The sequence below is a fragment of the Botryllus schlosseri genome, chromosome 8 (assembly GCF_051294905.1).
Source record: "Botryllus schlosseri isolate E-star chromosome 8, Bs_hap1, whole genome shotgun sequence".
Classification (NCBI taxonomy): Eukaryota; Metazoa; Chordata; class Ascidiacea; order Stolidobranchia; family Styelidae; genus Botryllus; species Botryllus schlosseri.
The window spans coordinates 11,960,605-11,976,897 of NC_137243.1; the positions used below are offsets into that span (position 1 = coordinate 11,960,605).

The 16,293-nt window shown below is 44.5% G+C and overlaps 1 protein-coding gene across 3 annotated transcripts; it reads right to left on the reverse strand.

The window, feature by feature from the left end:
- Positions 1-749: 749 nt before the first annotated feature.
- Positions 750-16,106, reverse strand: LOC145444519 (uncharacterized). 3 transcript variants are annotated; one of them, XM_080322505.1, is made up of 6 exons: positions 15,859-16,106; positions 7,619-7,685; positions 7,448-7,559; positions 5,245-5,431; positions 5,014-5,192; positions 751-4,956 (listed from the first exon to the last, which is right to left on the reverse strand). In XM_080322505.1, exons 2-6 carry the CDS (start codon positions 7,672-7,674, stop codon positions 4,627-4,629), a joined length of 864 nt encoding a protein of 287 aa, XP_080178631.1. In that variant the 5' UTR covers positions 7,675-7,685; positions 15,859-16,106; the 3' UTR covers positions 751-4,626. The 3 variants fall into 3 exon arrangements, with proteins under 3 accessions (XP_080178629.1, XP_080178631.1, XP_080178630.1); XM_080322503.1 differs by having other exon boundaries at positions 750-4,956; positions 7,448-7,685; XM_080322504.1 differs by lacking the exon at positions 15,859-16,106 and having other exon boundaries at positions 7,619-9,772.
- Between the last annotated feature and the right edge of the window lie 187 nt (positions 16,107-16,293).

Consider the following 16,293-nt stretch of genomic DNA (forward strand, 5'->3'; position numbering starts at 1 on the left):
AAATGTGACACATCGGTCTTCCATAACAAAACGGGGCCAGTAGTGATTATATCGAAAGGAGTCGCGGGCCGCAAAAGAATCGTCTGCGGGCCGCATGCGGCCCGCGGGCCGCGGGTTGAGAACCCCTGGCCTACATGATATTTAGAAATCCATGTATACAAGTGGCATATATTGCTATATATGTACTATATCGCGTCTACTTTGTGAAGCATGAAGTTCAGTCGGCTGTCTTAGTTGACGTAGGCTACCAAACGAGCGAATTTAATCCGAAGTCGAATTCATCACCTTTGGGACAGCTACATCCAAGAACACAATGTAGTTCCTGTCATGAAAGCTAGCTTGTCAGATGACAACATCTTTGCAATCAAATCCAGGATCAAATGTACCGGATTCCAGCGGCTAATTAACGTAGCCTATAATACCACCAGTTCACACAGCGCTCGATAAAACAGTATTCTCAGGTATTCATATCTAAAGATCGGTTATAACTATTAAAGATCGAAGACCTAAAAATCTCTATACTGTGGTTCTACAAGGTTTCCAGGTGAAAACCTGGTTTTCGTTGATAGCATAATTGTGTCGATCGTCGCTCTATTTGTACCCACAGGCCAACTGTCTGTCCTTCTTGTTTCACACCGTCGATCTGATCCTATCGTTAAAAAAATTCCTATTACCTTCTGCATTCTTTTCTTCGTATCAGAGTTTACTTTCAACTACCCTGATTAAAAACGATCATAAACTGTATGCATTCGCCTATAATCACAACATTCGGATATATCATCATCACACTTTATTAAACTTTTTATCGAATCAGTACACCACAAGATAGAATATAATGAAAAGACGGAATGGGTGCCGAAACGACTTGGAGTAATCTTTTAATGAGACAACTATTGGCCTACAGCATGTAAATAAGAGTCACGCACAAGAGGAATAAGCGACAAAAATTAATGCAGCATATGTCGGTAGGCGATCGCCTACCTCGAGGTCGATATGACAGGTTATAGGTTAGGTCAGGTAATCAGAGTCGAACACCTTGTGTTCGCGTGTATTTAGCCCGCTGTCAATTTATCTTCCATACCCGCTGGAAATAGTTACAAAGCATTGCGAGATGCGCAATTTGGTGCAGCACAAAGTACTTGCTGTACGGTAGTCCGGGTATATTTGAAATAAGAACAACGTGTAGACAACGAAAGAATATTAACTGACCTTGGTAATATACAAGCAATCCAGCGTAATTCCATAAATATCACAATAAATAATTATTGATCCGCGAAAATACAAAGTTCTAAATTCACATAAGAATAAGCGAGAATTCATATTCCTAAAAACAGCTCAGTACGCGTTTTCGAAGTAGTCGCATTAGTCCTAAATACACATATTAGAATATTAGTCCTAAATACACATAATAGAATATCTAAGGAAAGTATCATCTAACGCAGTGGTTCCCAACCTTTTTCATCTCGTGCCTCCCTTGGCCGAAATTTAAGCCAAAATTCCCCCCTTAGTATAAATCTGCCCGATGATTGAAAAATATCATTTTTACCGCGCAAACACCTGTTGACTGAGAGAATAAGACGGGCTGTACCGAGTGTTTGTTTGTAGCAGTGCTGTAATAACACTTTGCAGACCTTCAAAAACAATGGTCTAGGTCCCAATCAAACAAATTCTGGAAGGCTTGACTCAGCAAACCCCCACACTTCCATTTGTGTTTTCGGCTTACCATGCACCAATCGCTAAAACAACTGCCGTGAAAAATCAGTATGCATAAGTTTACTGGTCTCGCGATTTTTTTTTCTCAAGCTTGCGTATGCATTTGGCCAATAATATGGTTACTTTCACATATGGCAGGGTTGACCAGACTCGAGTCACCATTTTCTGATGACTCGACTTGACTCGAGTCATTTTCTCAAAATGCGGAAACGACTCGACTCGAGACAATCTGGGTATCGACTCGACTTGGACTCAAGTCATTGTGCATGACTCGAACCAAGCCATATGACTCGAGACTATAAGACGGCCAAGACCGACATTTCATTGTAATTTCGAAGAACAGTAAAGTGACCACCCTATCGGAATTTCGTCTAGTGATCTTGGTACTTGACGATGCGACAAGAAACTGCTCAAAGTGAGGAAAATTAGTATATCACAAATCCAAATCATTCAATATCACCAAACAGTGTTGACTTGAGTGTGACTTGGACTCGGACTCGAGTCATAATACCATGACTCGAACTCTACCCTGTGCTCGGTGACTTGGACTTGGACTTGACTCAATGGTGAATTGAAAATGATTCGAACTGACTCTAGTCAAAATTATGAAAGTGAGATTGATTTGTGACTCGGAGCCTCGGGACTTGGTTACAGCATTGATACATAACGTACACGTGATCAGACTCCCTGCTGAAGCTCATTGAAATTTAGGACATCCATTACGTTTCGGCAACATTGCACCGAGTTCAACATGTCTTTTTTCGATCAGGTAGCTGTTGACTAAAAATAAAGCAAGGCTAGCGATCTTTTTGACTTGAATCGATGACGTTGGAATATTTTGTCACTGTCTGAAAAAGTTGACTTGAAAATATAAAATATATATTTTCACTAGAGGCCTTGTTGTGATAGATTCGACACGACATTTGCTCGCTTAGGATACATTTGATTGAGAGGCCGTCGCTGGCCTACAAAATTGCAGAAAATCTTAACTAGTTTAAAAAAGGGGGGATTTGTATGTGAAAAAGAGATTTCAAATAGCATTTGAACATACTTTCAGCAAACAAAAAACAGGCATAAGGAGCATACGTTCAAATATAACTGGTTGACTACATGACAGTTCGGACATGAACAATTTGGGAAATCCGTTACAATTCTAAAGTGGAATTCCTCCCTAAAAATTGCAAAATTCCCCCCAAGGGGGGAATTCCTCCCCCGTTGGGAACCACTGATCTAACGTATAATGAATGTTATTTATTTCTCGGAACCATGGACCGGGCATAGTCCAACGTTAATTATATTATGAGAGTGTTTACATTCTAAATAGCCTGAGGGGCGGGGCGCCAAATTCAGTTGACTACACTACTGGTGCATAATTTTCTTTCCTGCGGGATGGTATTTGTCTTGTGAGGTACAGATTGCCAAGACAAGAACATTCGGCGCCAGTCATTTAGGCGCCTATATAGACAATTAAACCTAAATGTATTTTGTTTATTTAACGAAGATTTTGGTATTTCGAAGTTTTTTCGTCAGCATAAAAGCAGTCCTTTACGGCCAAGGCTTTCTCGCCGCCGATCGCTCTGACACACTTCTTGGAGTCACATGTTACATAGCCTGAAACTTTATATGTCTTGGTGCGTTGTGTTGCGGTCATGGCCAACGCTGATATACCCATTTCTATAAATCTTGCGTATTTTTTCTTGGGGAAGAGTACCCAATAATGAAGATATGTGGCGAATCGAAATCGCACATAGCGCGAAAATTTTTGAAAATGTTGCATAAATTTTCAAAAAATACTCTGTAATTTATGCTAATTCACGGAATAATTTTGGGCCCCCCTCGAGCTCGGCCCCCCTCAATTGGGGGGTTTGGGGTGCGGCAGTTACGGCCCTGACTATAGGACTACCAATTATGCTGCTTTTAGCCTGCTAAGCAGTATGCATCTCGCCGTATTCAACCGTGAGTCACGTGTTGCACATCTAGTTATCATAGGGTTACCATACGACCTCTTTTAAGATGATTTGTCCTCTTTTTTGATTTTTTTTAAAAGTGTTCTCGGAGGACGCCCAAATGTCTGCTTTTTTGAGATTTTGTCTTCTTTTTTGAGGATTTTGGTTACATATAGGGCCAAATTCGACTGATATACATTAAGTCAGCACTGTAGGAACGCTACGGCGGCTATTTCGGGAGCTTGACAGGAAAGTTGACCTTTTTTCGGTCAACCGCCTGTTAATGTGAAAGAAAAACTGTATTTTCCGGGAAATGAGCCTCTTTTTCTTTTTCAGTCAAGCGACCACGAAGTGGGAAAAACTTACCATTTTTTCAGGATTTTCCTCCGGTTTTGAAAGTTATCAATACCTATTTATATATCTATAGCTACTGCTCGTTCAACTGGAAAGTTAGGGCACATTGCATTGAAACAGCAGCGACGTAACGTTAGCAGTCTATACTCACAACTTTCCAACAATTATATAATTAAAAACTACAGAGGCCAAGCCGAGCAAGAGTATTTTATAAAAATAAATTTTATTTATGGTCATAACTCGATTTCTTAATATATTTTGGGGGCCGCAAGAAGGCTATCTGGGGGCCGCATGCGGCCCTCGGGGCCGCACTTGGGAATCACTGTTTTAGAGACTCCGCCTCATCATTTCGACTTCTTCTTATCGTTTCATACTACCAGTATTCTTCTGGTATTTCCGGTGAAAATGCTTATAAACTGAGCCAAACTCTCGCTCTCACCTACTTCTATTGACTGTACGCCGATAATAAAACATAATTTATCATACATTTGACCACGATTGGGTCACGGACAGTACTGACATTCAATATTGAGTTGGTATATTACGGCCGGCCATGAAAACAAGTTTTCCGTGGCGTGATGAATAGAATGCATTGGATCTCGAATGTGATTGCTCAAAAGATTTGAACTCTATGGTTGGAACAGTCACTGACCGCGATTCCTCCGTCTGACAAAACGCAAACCCCTTCTGGAAAACCCATCTCTCCCGGATCAGAACCAAAGCTACCAAAGCAAGTCACGAACTCTCCAAAGCTCGTGAAAATCTGAACCCGGTGGTTGCCTTCGTCGCACACGATAATGTTGCCGTGATCATCTGTGGCGATTCCTCGCGGACGCTTGAACTGAGACTCGTTCCTTCCTCCCGTTCCAAACTGGAAAAGATGGCGGCCGCTGTACGAGTCGAAAACTCGAATTGTGTGATTGCCGGAGTCACCGACAACGACCTGAGAAAAGGTGAGGGGTCACAAGAGTTAAAATGTAACCAACCAGTCTGAGCGTACTCTGCCGTCTGAAGTCACGGAAAGGTAATTAGGTGATTTCAAACTCTCCGAACCGATCTTCCGAACGAACTTTCCATTTTCCGAGAAAACTTGAACTCTGTCATTGGATTTGTCACAAACGTAAATCAATCCCTTGTCGTCCGTTGTCACACCTCGAGGGAGGTTCATCTCTCCGTTTCCTGAACAAGAATCGACGTCTTTGTCGCCGACCACTGAGACGTCACAACTCACCTTTTCCACAGCTACCGAACTTCCGAACGAACTTTCCTTGTTCGTCGAATATTTGGACTCGGTTGTTGTCCGAGGCGACAATCCGACCCCGTGACGTCGCACACACGCCAGCCACGCCATCGAATTGACCATCTGCATTTCCTTCGCTACCGAAAACTCCCTTCACTCTTCCGTTGACGTCGAAGATCTGAAAGCACAAATGTTGCAGCCAATGCCAAACTTATTATCATTTCAAAAGACCACAAAACTGATGAATGGATACGCTGGAGAAACTTTATGCTCGTTCGGTTTATTGGCAATTTTTATCAGTTCAATACACCACAAAAATTGCGATACAATGAAAAGATAGGAATGTGTCGAAATGGCAGACTGACATTTATTGATTCGTCAAACATACTCATCGCCCCCCTTAACAGTGACGTAATAGAGTATATTAATTGTAAAAAATATAACAGTGGACAGTGTGCAACATAGAAAAAAATAACACACAAATATATAACAAAGACGGTAGTTATGGTAACATATGAAACCAAAAAATAGACTATAATATATAAATTAACGGGTACAGACTCTCAGTTCATATTGTAATATGCAAAAAAGTTATCCAGGTAGTTGCTTTCAAATTGTCGGGTACGCTATTCCAAATATTTGGGCCCATATATTCAATAGACTGTAGGGTCAGTCTCAGAGACTGACATAAAGATGTCCAGACATAAAGATGTCCAGATTATGATGATCTAGTAGAATATCCATGCACAGTACAATATTGCTCAAACAAGGTAATACAGAATTGTGAGATATTGCCGTTTGTAAATTTACACATCAGGTTGGCCACTTCATAATTATACGAATCGGGTAGTTTAAGTATCCTAACAGATAAATAACCAGGAGTAGCAGACGATCTAGAATCTATGCCACATATATATCTTATGGCTCGATTTTGAATGATACAGATTCTGTTTAAATCTGTTTAATTGGCCTTTCCACATACACTGATACACATTCAATCCATACAGTAGGTGCGGGTGAAATAATGTGAAATCAATGGTTCTCAAAGTCTGTCTAGGGGTGGCCAACCTTTTTGCTATTCATGGCCCCATTTCGACTACTCGTGTAGCGTACGGCCGCATTACTGGGCATGTAGTCGTAATGAACTAGTTGGACGCCAAATAACCATGTTGAAGTGTCTGCGGCCATTTCTGATGAAGTCCGGACAATCTATTCAAGCATATAGGCTTAATATACGCACCCACATCGCGAGTGGTCACTACATGTGACGGTATGGAATTGCTGATAGTCGCGCAATGCGCGAAATTTTTTCCAGATTCACTAGTGAATTTCGTCATTAATACCAGTAGTTTTACATATTACTATGAAACATTTATCCTCTCTCAACCCATGTGATCAGATTCATCAGTAAATTCGATGGAGGGGGTATTTTTGAAAATGTAGCGCAAGTTATGAATGATGGCGCATCTTCGGGTGGGCAAATTGTTATTAGTCACTGAGTTGCATGCTGTTGTTTCTTGACCTTCCATCAGGCTTGTCGGCATAGTGAGAAGCACACGATTCTGAGTGGGTATTTATATGCGGAGCGCATCATTTCCTCTGCTGTTCGAATCTGTACTGTGGGGCTCTGATTGCAAAGGGTGGTATTAAATTATACTTTAAAAACGACATGACATTGAATCGCGCACAGCGCGAAAAATTTTCAAGTTTAAGTCTCAAGAAATTGCTAGTCAATTAGTAAATTCAAATTGCATGTCAATGGCCGCCAACACATAATAATTGAACATGTCAACCTCCGCACAGATTTCCTTCTATACGGCCCTGGTCTAGGGAGTGTATGTCTAAGTCTGGCAAGAATTCCAGCTGTAGCAGATAGTTTTTTACAAGGATTGTTAATGTGGGTCGCTTCAATTTCAGATTGGAGTCGATGGTAATTTCCAGATATCGTGTTTGGGTTGATGGTGCTATAATGACGTCAAATGAAAAATTTGAGGCAGCTTTGGTCTGAAGAGAGGTCAAGTCTGTAGCAGATATAAGTATCATCAGCAAATAGGACTGAGGTCTCTGAGATACACCCAGCAACATCATTGATATAAAGACTGAATTATCGGGGTCCTGAAACGGAGCCAAACGGCTTGGAGTAGTATTTGAAATCAGACACCCGCCTTCGAGTTGCTGAAACAAACCAACGAACCTGAATCCGATTGCCCCAGGTATCTGCGACCACGATATCGTCAGAGGCCGTTGAGCAAATGCCATGTGGATATTTCATCTTTCCTACGTCATTGCCTTCTATCCCGAAATATCTGAGAATGGATTCGAACGACTCGATTTTAAGCTTTCTGATGGCACCTGAACAAATCACTTTTTCACTCGTCCTTTGTCCCGATATCGACGAAGAGGATCTTCTGTAGCGTCCATTTTGGGTTTGCCTGCAATAAAATAAAATCGCCAACAATCCATAGATAGATAAATTTATAGATAAATCGCCATAACAGAATGGGGAGCAAACCTGACGTCCGTGGACCGCTACGCGTGATTTATTGTCGCTAGCTGCCTTGATATTAATATGGGTCCCCAAGAAAAAAACGCACAATTACACAGCCTTGCATTCATCCCGATTTCCCGCAACACGTTTGTCATCCGCACTACAATTGTTTTCATCTGCACAAGTGCTTAATCCCATAGGTTGAAAAGCATTATGCAATCGTAAGACTATTCTACAATGAACCAATCAAGGATAATCCGGGAATTATCAACGACAAATTCAAATAAGTCCGGCCCGTTTCTACTAGTTGGAATTGAGTCCAATTTTTTTAATAAAAAATAAAAAAATTGGCTCTGCGGCGGCTTATACATGTAAGAATTGAACCAAATTTGATATGCAGCGTTTTTAGGGTAACTTGACAATTTAATCAGTGATTGGCTGGAATCTGAAAAAAAAAGTTATTTTTGAACAACCCTACCGTCCACTCATGCACTTTGGGCATTTGATCACGGGTGAGGGCATTCAAGCAGATTCTACGCGGCAAAACGCCCTTTCGAGGTCAAGAAACCATCACACTTCGTTTCTCCGGGATATCATTGTACCGTTCAACCATTGTTATCAGCGCATGTAAGGTTTGATGGTTTTGACGCAAGCCAAATTGGCGAGGATTGACACGTTTACAAGGAACGAAAATAGGCGGGATGGTAGTTGGTGACGTCAGTCACACCCCCATCTTTGTATATCGGGACCACTTTGACTGATTTCAGATATCTTGAGTAAACCAAAATTTCTTTCACGAAGATGAAAAAATAGGCAATAAAATGGCAAATGTAATATAAAAGCTGATAATTTTTAGAAATGTTTGGAATTAGATCATAATCGACGACATAGGCGTCAATGTTATTAACGCGCAATGAGCCGTGTGAGTAACGAAATACACTACGCATTGGCAAGTAGCACACGACAACTCTCGACTATGAGGTTTCAAGCAGACAATAATGATGATTAGATTGATTACAAACGCGAAATCCCGCAGCCAATCAGCAATTGTCTCTTGCGGTTTCTAGCTTCGGGTTGAGTAGCTCACATCGCGGCAATTGTTTGCATAATTAAACAGCGATTTTGGCGGCACTGGCGCATTTCCCGATTTACGTTCGCTATGCATTTTTCGAGTACATTGGTGTATATGCCGCAAATAGATCTAGGAACAATATATAACGTCCTATTCGTATTTAATGTATCGACTGTGGGCTAGAACAGAGATGGCCAACCTTTTTGCTATTCACGGCCGCATTTCGATTACTTGAGCAGCCTACGGCCGCATTCCTGGGCAAATTAGTCGCCAAATATCCATATTAAACTGCCTTGCCCATTACCGGTGAACTCCGGACTAATATATGTTTTCATATCGGCTTAATGTACGCACCAAAATCGAATCGAATAAATTCAGAGTTTGTGCCACCCAGAATCTCGTGATGCATCAATATCTGACAATGGCATGCCATACTGCACGTTAATAACGGAAATAACACTTTGAAAATGACCTTGTGGGATAATTCCAGAGTACGAATGTATCGAGCAGACAACAAGAAATATAGATGACGGCAAACGAGAAAGCGTGTATTCTAATCAGTATCGCCATGAATGGGTTTTGAGTCTGACTCCGTATTGGTAGATTTCGTCTCGACAATTGTTTTCTCATTATATCGGTGTTTTAGCTGCATTTCCCGAGTGATGTTACTGGCAAAGCCTTGTTAGAGAAACGAATATGCGTAGTAATGAATTCCAATTTGCAGGCACACACCAACACACCCGAATATGGACGCACATAATTCAGATTTTATAAAAGCAGAATGTCTATTTCAGCGCGTGGTCGGAAGAGGAGATCTATGATGGTACTTCTCAGCATAAGCTAGGCGCGTAGCCAGTAGGAAAATGAGCGGGATATGGCTATTTTTCAAATTTACCAATATCGCATCAATTCAATTCGGGTTAAGTACAAGTGTAAATGACGATCATATAAACTTTTCATGTTGACGATTTTAGGCGTATGCTGTCAATTAGCGAGTCCCTGATCTCTGGTGAACAATTAAATACGAGCGTGTAGGAACTCGTTTCCTACTGAGTAGTTAACTAACTACGTAACTCTCATTTCGATACTGAGAACGCCAGAGAAGTACAGCTACACTCAATCTGCAATCACAACAACAATAATATGAACATGCTCTCTGACTGGCACCTTTTGAGCGTGCAAGTCAGAGCGGTACGAATGTATCAGAATGTTAATATTCGAACGGTAACGCGTCAGGAATAAGCGTAATACATTTACGAGTCGCGATCGCTTGGATATAGTCTGTAGGTGTATTATGTGCAGCTACACCACCCTCCACCAGATCGTGACTGGCCTTTTCAAGCTCGGAATCGAGGGGGCACGTTAATCATTCTTCCGAAGCGAGTCTTCATCTGCTTGTTGCGCGTAGACGTCGTGTCGTCCTGTGCTCGCTGCGCAGGATCTGGAGATGACACTGAAGGATCAAGCAAGGGCGGTCTACCTCTTGTAGGTGGTTGTGCCACCATGAATGGATGTTCTTTGTCCATGTAGGCTGGCTTGAGTCTGTCTGCCGAAACGAGTTCTTCACGCAAGCCAATCTTCAGTCTGAACACCTTCTCTCCTGGGGAGATTACTTCGTATGGTCCGTCATATGGTCTTGTCAGCGGGTGCCCATGTGCGCCTCTTCGCACGAAAACGAATTTACTGTTTGATAAGTCTGAAGTCACACGAGCTGATGTGTTTCCATGAGAAGAGGTAGGGGTTGGGCGCAAACTTCCAGCAGTTTCTCGAAGGCGGTTAAGCAGTGGATTGTAGTTTGTAATGGTCTCAGGCGTGGCCATGAAATCTGCTGGCACTGCTATCGTCTCACCGTACACAAGTTCCGCCGAAGTCGACCCTAGGTCCGCTTTTGGTGTGGTTCGAAGTCCAAGTAAGACCCACGGTAGCTCGTCTACCCAGCCTGGATGCGTGCATCGAGCACGCAAGGAAGCCTTCATAGAACGGTGGAAGCGTTCCACCAGTCCGTTGGCTTGGGGATGGTACGAAGTGGTCCTGTGAAGTTTGGTGCCGAGAAGTTCACAAACTGCGTCCCATAGTCTGGAAGTGAACTGAGGCCCTCGGTCAGATGACATATCTGCCGGAACGCCAAATCTCGCAACCCAATTATACAGCAGTGCGCGGGCACATCCGGCGGCAGAGATGTCGGAAATCGGTATGGCTTCGGGCCACCTGGTGAACCTATCGACTATTGTAAGGAGATACGTATATCCCCGCGAGTGAGGCAAGGGGCCTACGAGGTCGATGTTCAGATGACTGAAGCGCTTTTCTGGAACACGAAACGTTTCAAGAGCAGTTTTCGTGTGTTGAGTGACTTTCGACCGTTGGCAGGCGATACAAGACCTGCTCCACTGGTTCACGTCTTTCGCAAGACCCTTCCACACATATTTGGCGCTTACCAAATTCTTGGTGGTCCTAATGCCAGGATGCGACAAGGTGTGTACAGCGTCGAAAACCCGTCGTCGCCAAGATGGTGGAACCACTGGCCTCGGTGTCCCAGTGCTGACATCACAAAGCAAGGTGGACCGCCCACCGTCAAATGGAATCCGCTGTAACTCGAGGCTAGTATCGCGTAGATCAAGATACGTTTGTTCTCGTGCCATCGCTTGGAAATCCAGGCCGTCGTCGATAGCGTGGACAGTGGTACGCGACAGTGTGTCCGCTACCGAGTTGCTTTTCCCAGAAACGTGCCGTATGTCAGTCGTGTACTCACTGATTGCGGCCAATTGTCTGGATTGCCTGGCCGACCATGGTACACATTTCTTCGCCATAGCAAAGGTCAACGGTTTATGGTCGGTGAAGACTGTGAAGTGGCGACCTTCCAGAAAGTAGCGGAATTTTCTGATGCTCAGATGAATCGCCAGCAGTTCTCTATCAAAAGCACTGTACTTTCTTTCAGCATTATTCAGTTGACGGCTAAAGAAGGCTAACGGCTTCCAAATATTCCCCAACTTCTGTTGGAGGACGCCCCCAACAGCTACATCAGACGCGTCTACTGTTAAGGCGGTTGGTGCATCTGTTTTTGGATGTACCAGGAGTGTGGCCTTGGCTAAAGCAGCCTTAGTAGCGTTGAAAGCCGTGGTCATGTCTGCTGACCACTGGACAGTTTGAGTCTTGAATTTACGACCGGCGGTTGCTCTGTATAGAGGCTGCATAATTTCCGCAGCACTTGGTAGAAATCTGTGGTAAAAGTTCACCATTCCATTGAATTCCATAAGCTGCTTCACCGTTCGAGGCGCAGGAAAATTTCGGATTACCTCCACCTTCTCAGGAAGAGGCTTGATGCCGCTGGCTGAAACTCGATGGCCAAGGAAATCCAGCGTGGACCGGCCAAATTGACATTTGGTGGGGTTTATCACAAGCCCGTGCTCTCGAAAACGGGAGAATAATGCCCGTAAGTCTGCTAAGTGCTGTTCCTGGTCTTGGCTCGCAATTAAAACGTCGTCAAGATAACCAAATACGTTTTGAAGCCCTTGGCAGACAGAATCCATCAAGCGTTGGAATGTTTGTGCCGCGTTTTTCAAACCGAACGGCATTCGTAGAAATTCAAAGAGTCCGAAAGGCGTGGTGATTGCAGTCTTCGCCACGTCCTGTGGCCTGACGGGGATTTGAAAATATCCCTTCACAAGATCGACTTTTGAAAACACCGATTTGCCATCCAAGTTGTGTGAGAAATCTTGAATGTTGGGGACCGGGTAACGATCAGGTGTCGTGGCATCGTTCAAGCGCCTGTAATCGCCGCAGGGGCGGCTTTCACCATTGGCTTTTGGTACTACATGCAGGGGAGACGCCCACTGGCTGCTGGACCTGCGTATAATCCCCAGTCTTTCCATGTTGTCGAACTCATCTTTTGCGGCCTTGAGACGGTCTGGGCGCAATCTGCGTGGCCGCGAAAAAACGGGTTGGCCGGTTGTTACGATGTGGTGTTCCACACCGTGTTTCGGCTGTTGAAGTTCAAAAGACGGTTTGGTAATCTCGCTGAATTCATCGAGAAGCTTTGAGTATACCGTGTGCGGATGCTTTTCGACTACATGGAGTTGCGTGTGACGGGACCATGACAGGTGGCCCACGACAGCTGTACGACATGTTGAAGCTTCAAGAAGCCGTCGCCCACCTATGTCAACTAGGAGGCTATGCCGCAAAAGGAAATCTGCTCCGAGAATGGGACGAGAAACGTCCGCGAGGACAAACCGGCACTCATACGTCTTGGTGCCGATGTGCAGTACTTCCGTTCTGTATCCATAAGTCTTGATCTCTGAGCCATTTGCAGCTACCAGAAGGGGACCGGTATTGCGAGAGAGGCGATCAGAGCGTAGAGCGGGAAGGATGCTAACCTGGGCTCCTGTGTCTACCAGGAACCCGCGGGTGGATTTGGCATCGTTGATGATCAAGAGGCAGCTACGAATTCCACCAACCGCGTCAGCCTCTAACCGCGATCGGCGTCGTCGTTTCCCTGTCGGGTCTTTCTGCGACGGGCGTAGCGCACCGTGTGCGGTGCCGAAGATTCACTTTTCTGCTTAGACACCAACTGGGCAAATGTGCACCCTTGTTTGCAGTTCGTAGCCTTCATACCGAAAGTTTTATGGTAGTGACAGATGAAAACTCCGGTTGCGCTGTCTACTTCTGCCTGTGAGGCGATATCCTGCGCGTCGTGGCGTAGGGCGCTCACGTTGGCTGTCTGAGTTGCGAAAAACACTCTATCCGCAACTTCGGCCAGTTTTTCAACATCTGTTTCAGCCTACAGGGTTGGTTCGATTATGTTCACAATAAGAGCAATTCTGTTCACAATAAGAGCAGTGTCATGTTCACAATAAGAGCAGTCATGTTCACAATAAGAGCAGTCTCATGTTCACAATAAGAGCAGTCGTTGTATTCACAATAACATCAGTCGCAGCACCACCATATCCCCCGGACACGATGTCCGAGTGGCAACATAGTCCGAACACAACCCAGACATGATGTCCGAACACCCCCAGACACGATGTCCGAGTGTCAACGCAGTCCGAACACACTCCTGACATGATGTCCGAACACCCCCAGACACGATGTCCGAGTGTCAACGCAGTCCGAACACACCCAGACAAGATGTCCGAACCCCCCAGACACGATGTCCGAACGCCCCCCCCAGACACACCCCAGACATGATGTCCGAACACCCCCCAGACATCCTCCATACACCATGTCCGAACTCACCACGCCCCAGACATGATGTCCGAGTGTCAACGCAGTCCGAACACACCCCAGACACGATGTCCGAACCCCCCCAGACACGCCCCAGACACGGACTGCGTTGACACTCGGACATCGTGTCTGGTGGTGCTGCGACTGATGTTATTGTGAATACAACGACTGCTCTTATTGTGAACATGAGACTGCTCTTATTGTGAACATGACTGCTCTTATTGTGAACATGAGACTGCTCTTATTGTGAACATGACTGTTCTTATTGTGAACATGAGACTGTTCTTATTGTGAACATGACTGCTCTTATTGTGAACATGAGACTGTTCTTATTGTGAACATGACTGCTCTTATTGTGAACATGAGACTGTTCTTATTGTGAACATGGCTGTTCTTATTGTGAACATGAGACTGTTCTTATTGTGAACATGACTGCTCTTATTGTGAACATGAGACTGCTCTTATTGTGAACATGACTGTTCTTATTGTGAACATGAGACTGTTCTTATTGTGAACATGACTGCTCTTATTGTGAACATGAGACTGCTCTTATTGTGAACATGACTGTTCTTATTGTGAACATGAGACTGTTCTTATTGTGAACATGACTGCTCTTATTGTGAACATGAGACTGTTCTTATTGTGAACATGACTGCTCTTATTGTGAACATGAGACTGTTCTTATTGTGAACATGACTGCTCTTATTGTGAACATGAGACTGTTCTTATTGTGAACATGGCTGTTCTTATTGTATTATCATGTCTGGGGTATCTTCGGACTGCATTGACACTCTGGACATCATGTCTGGGGGTGTTTGGATATCATGACTGAGGTGTGTCCGCACTGCGTTGCCAATCGGAAATCGTGTTCGGACATCATGCCCCGGCCTGTGTTCAAATATCAAGTCTAGGGTGTGTTCATGAAATCATGTTTGGGGTGTCTTCGGACTGCGTTGACACTCGGACATCATGTCTGGGGCGTGGCGAGTTCGGACATCGTGTCTGGAGGGTATTCGGACATCATGTCTGGGGTGTGTCTGGGGGAAGGGGCGTTCGGACATCGTGTCTGGGGTGTGTTCGGACTGCGTGTACACTCGGACATCGTGTCTGGGGCGTGTCTGGGGGGTTCGGACATCTTGTCTGGGTGTGTTCGGACTGCGTTGACACTCGGACATCGTGTCTGGGGGTGTTCGGACATCATGTCAGGAGTGTGTTCGGACTGCGTTGACACTCGGACATCGTGTCTGGGGGATATGGTGGTGCTGCGACTGATGTTATTGTGAATACAACGACTGCTCTTATTGTGAACATGAGACTGCTCTTATTGTGAACATGACTGCTCTTATTGTGAACATGAGACTGCTCTTATTGTGAACAGAATTGCTCTTATTGTGAACATAATCGAACCAACCCTCCTCGTTTCAGCGGATGTGGCCAGCGCTGTTCGCACTGCAGCAGGTAGCTGGGCCAACCAGAACGCTCGCAGTAATGTCTCTTGACTGCCACCTAGCGCACGCATGTGTCTCAACAAACCAGACGGCTTTCTGTCTCCTAAGCCGGCTATGTTAAGAAGTTCAGAGTCCTTAACTTCTTGTGGCTTGCCATATACTTTGATTAGCGCTTTTTTGATAGCAGGGTACTTTTCTGTTGCTGGCGGTTCAGTAAGGAGAGAGGAAATTTCGCTAGCAGTGGCGTTATCTAACACCGAGACCACATGGTTAAATTTCGTATCATCTCGAATGATGCTTGCAGCCTCGAACTGAGCTTCAGCTCTAGCGAACCACAAAGTAGGGTTGTCAGTCCATAGTGACGGAAGTTTAACGCTTACCGCATTAGCTGACGAAGGGATGACGAGAGTCTTCAGTGCGTCGGTCAATCCCTGCATAGCGGCGGTATCCATGTTGGAAAGCGTCAGTATAATCCTGGCTGTGCACAATACTTGTGGTCTTCTGGAGTCTTCCAGGTAGTTCGGGGTCACCAATGTAGGAACTCGTTTCCTACTGAGTAGTTAACTAACTACGTAACTCTCATTTCGATACTGAGAACGCCAGAGAAGTACAGCTACACTCAATCTGTAATCACTCAACTCGTCCTGGCGAAATTTCGGCGAAATCTCTGTGATCACGTGAAACACTATTTCCGCGAACTCGGAATATTAACCCTCAACTGAGCGCAGGACAATATTCCACTATTCAATAATCGAAATGTTAGGTTATTTTAAACAAATATAATATCTCTAATACCTATACATCTTCTATTCACA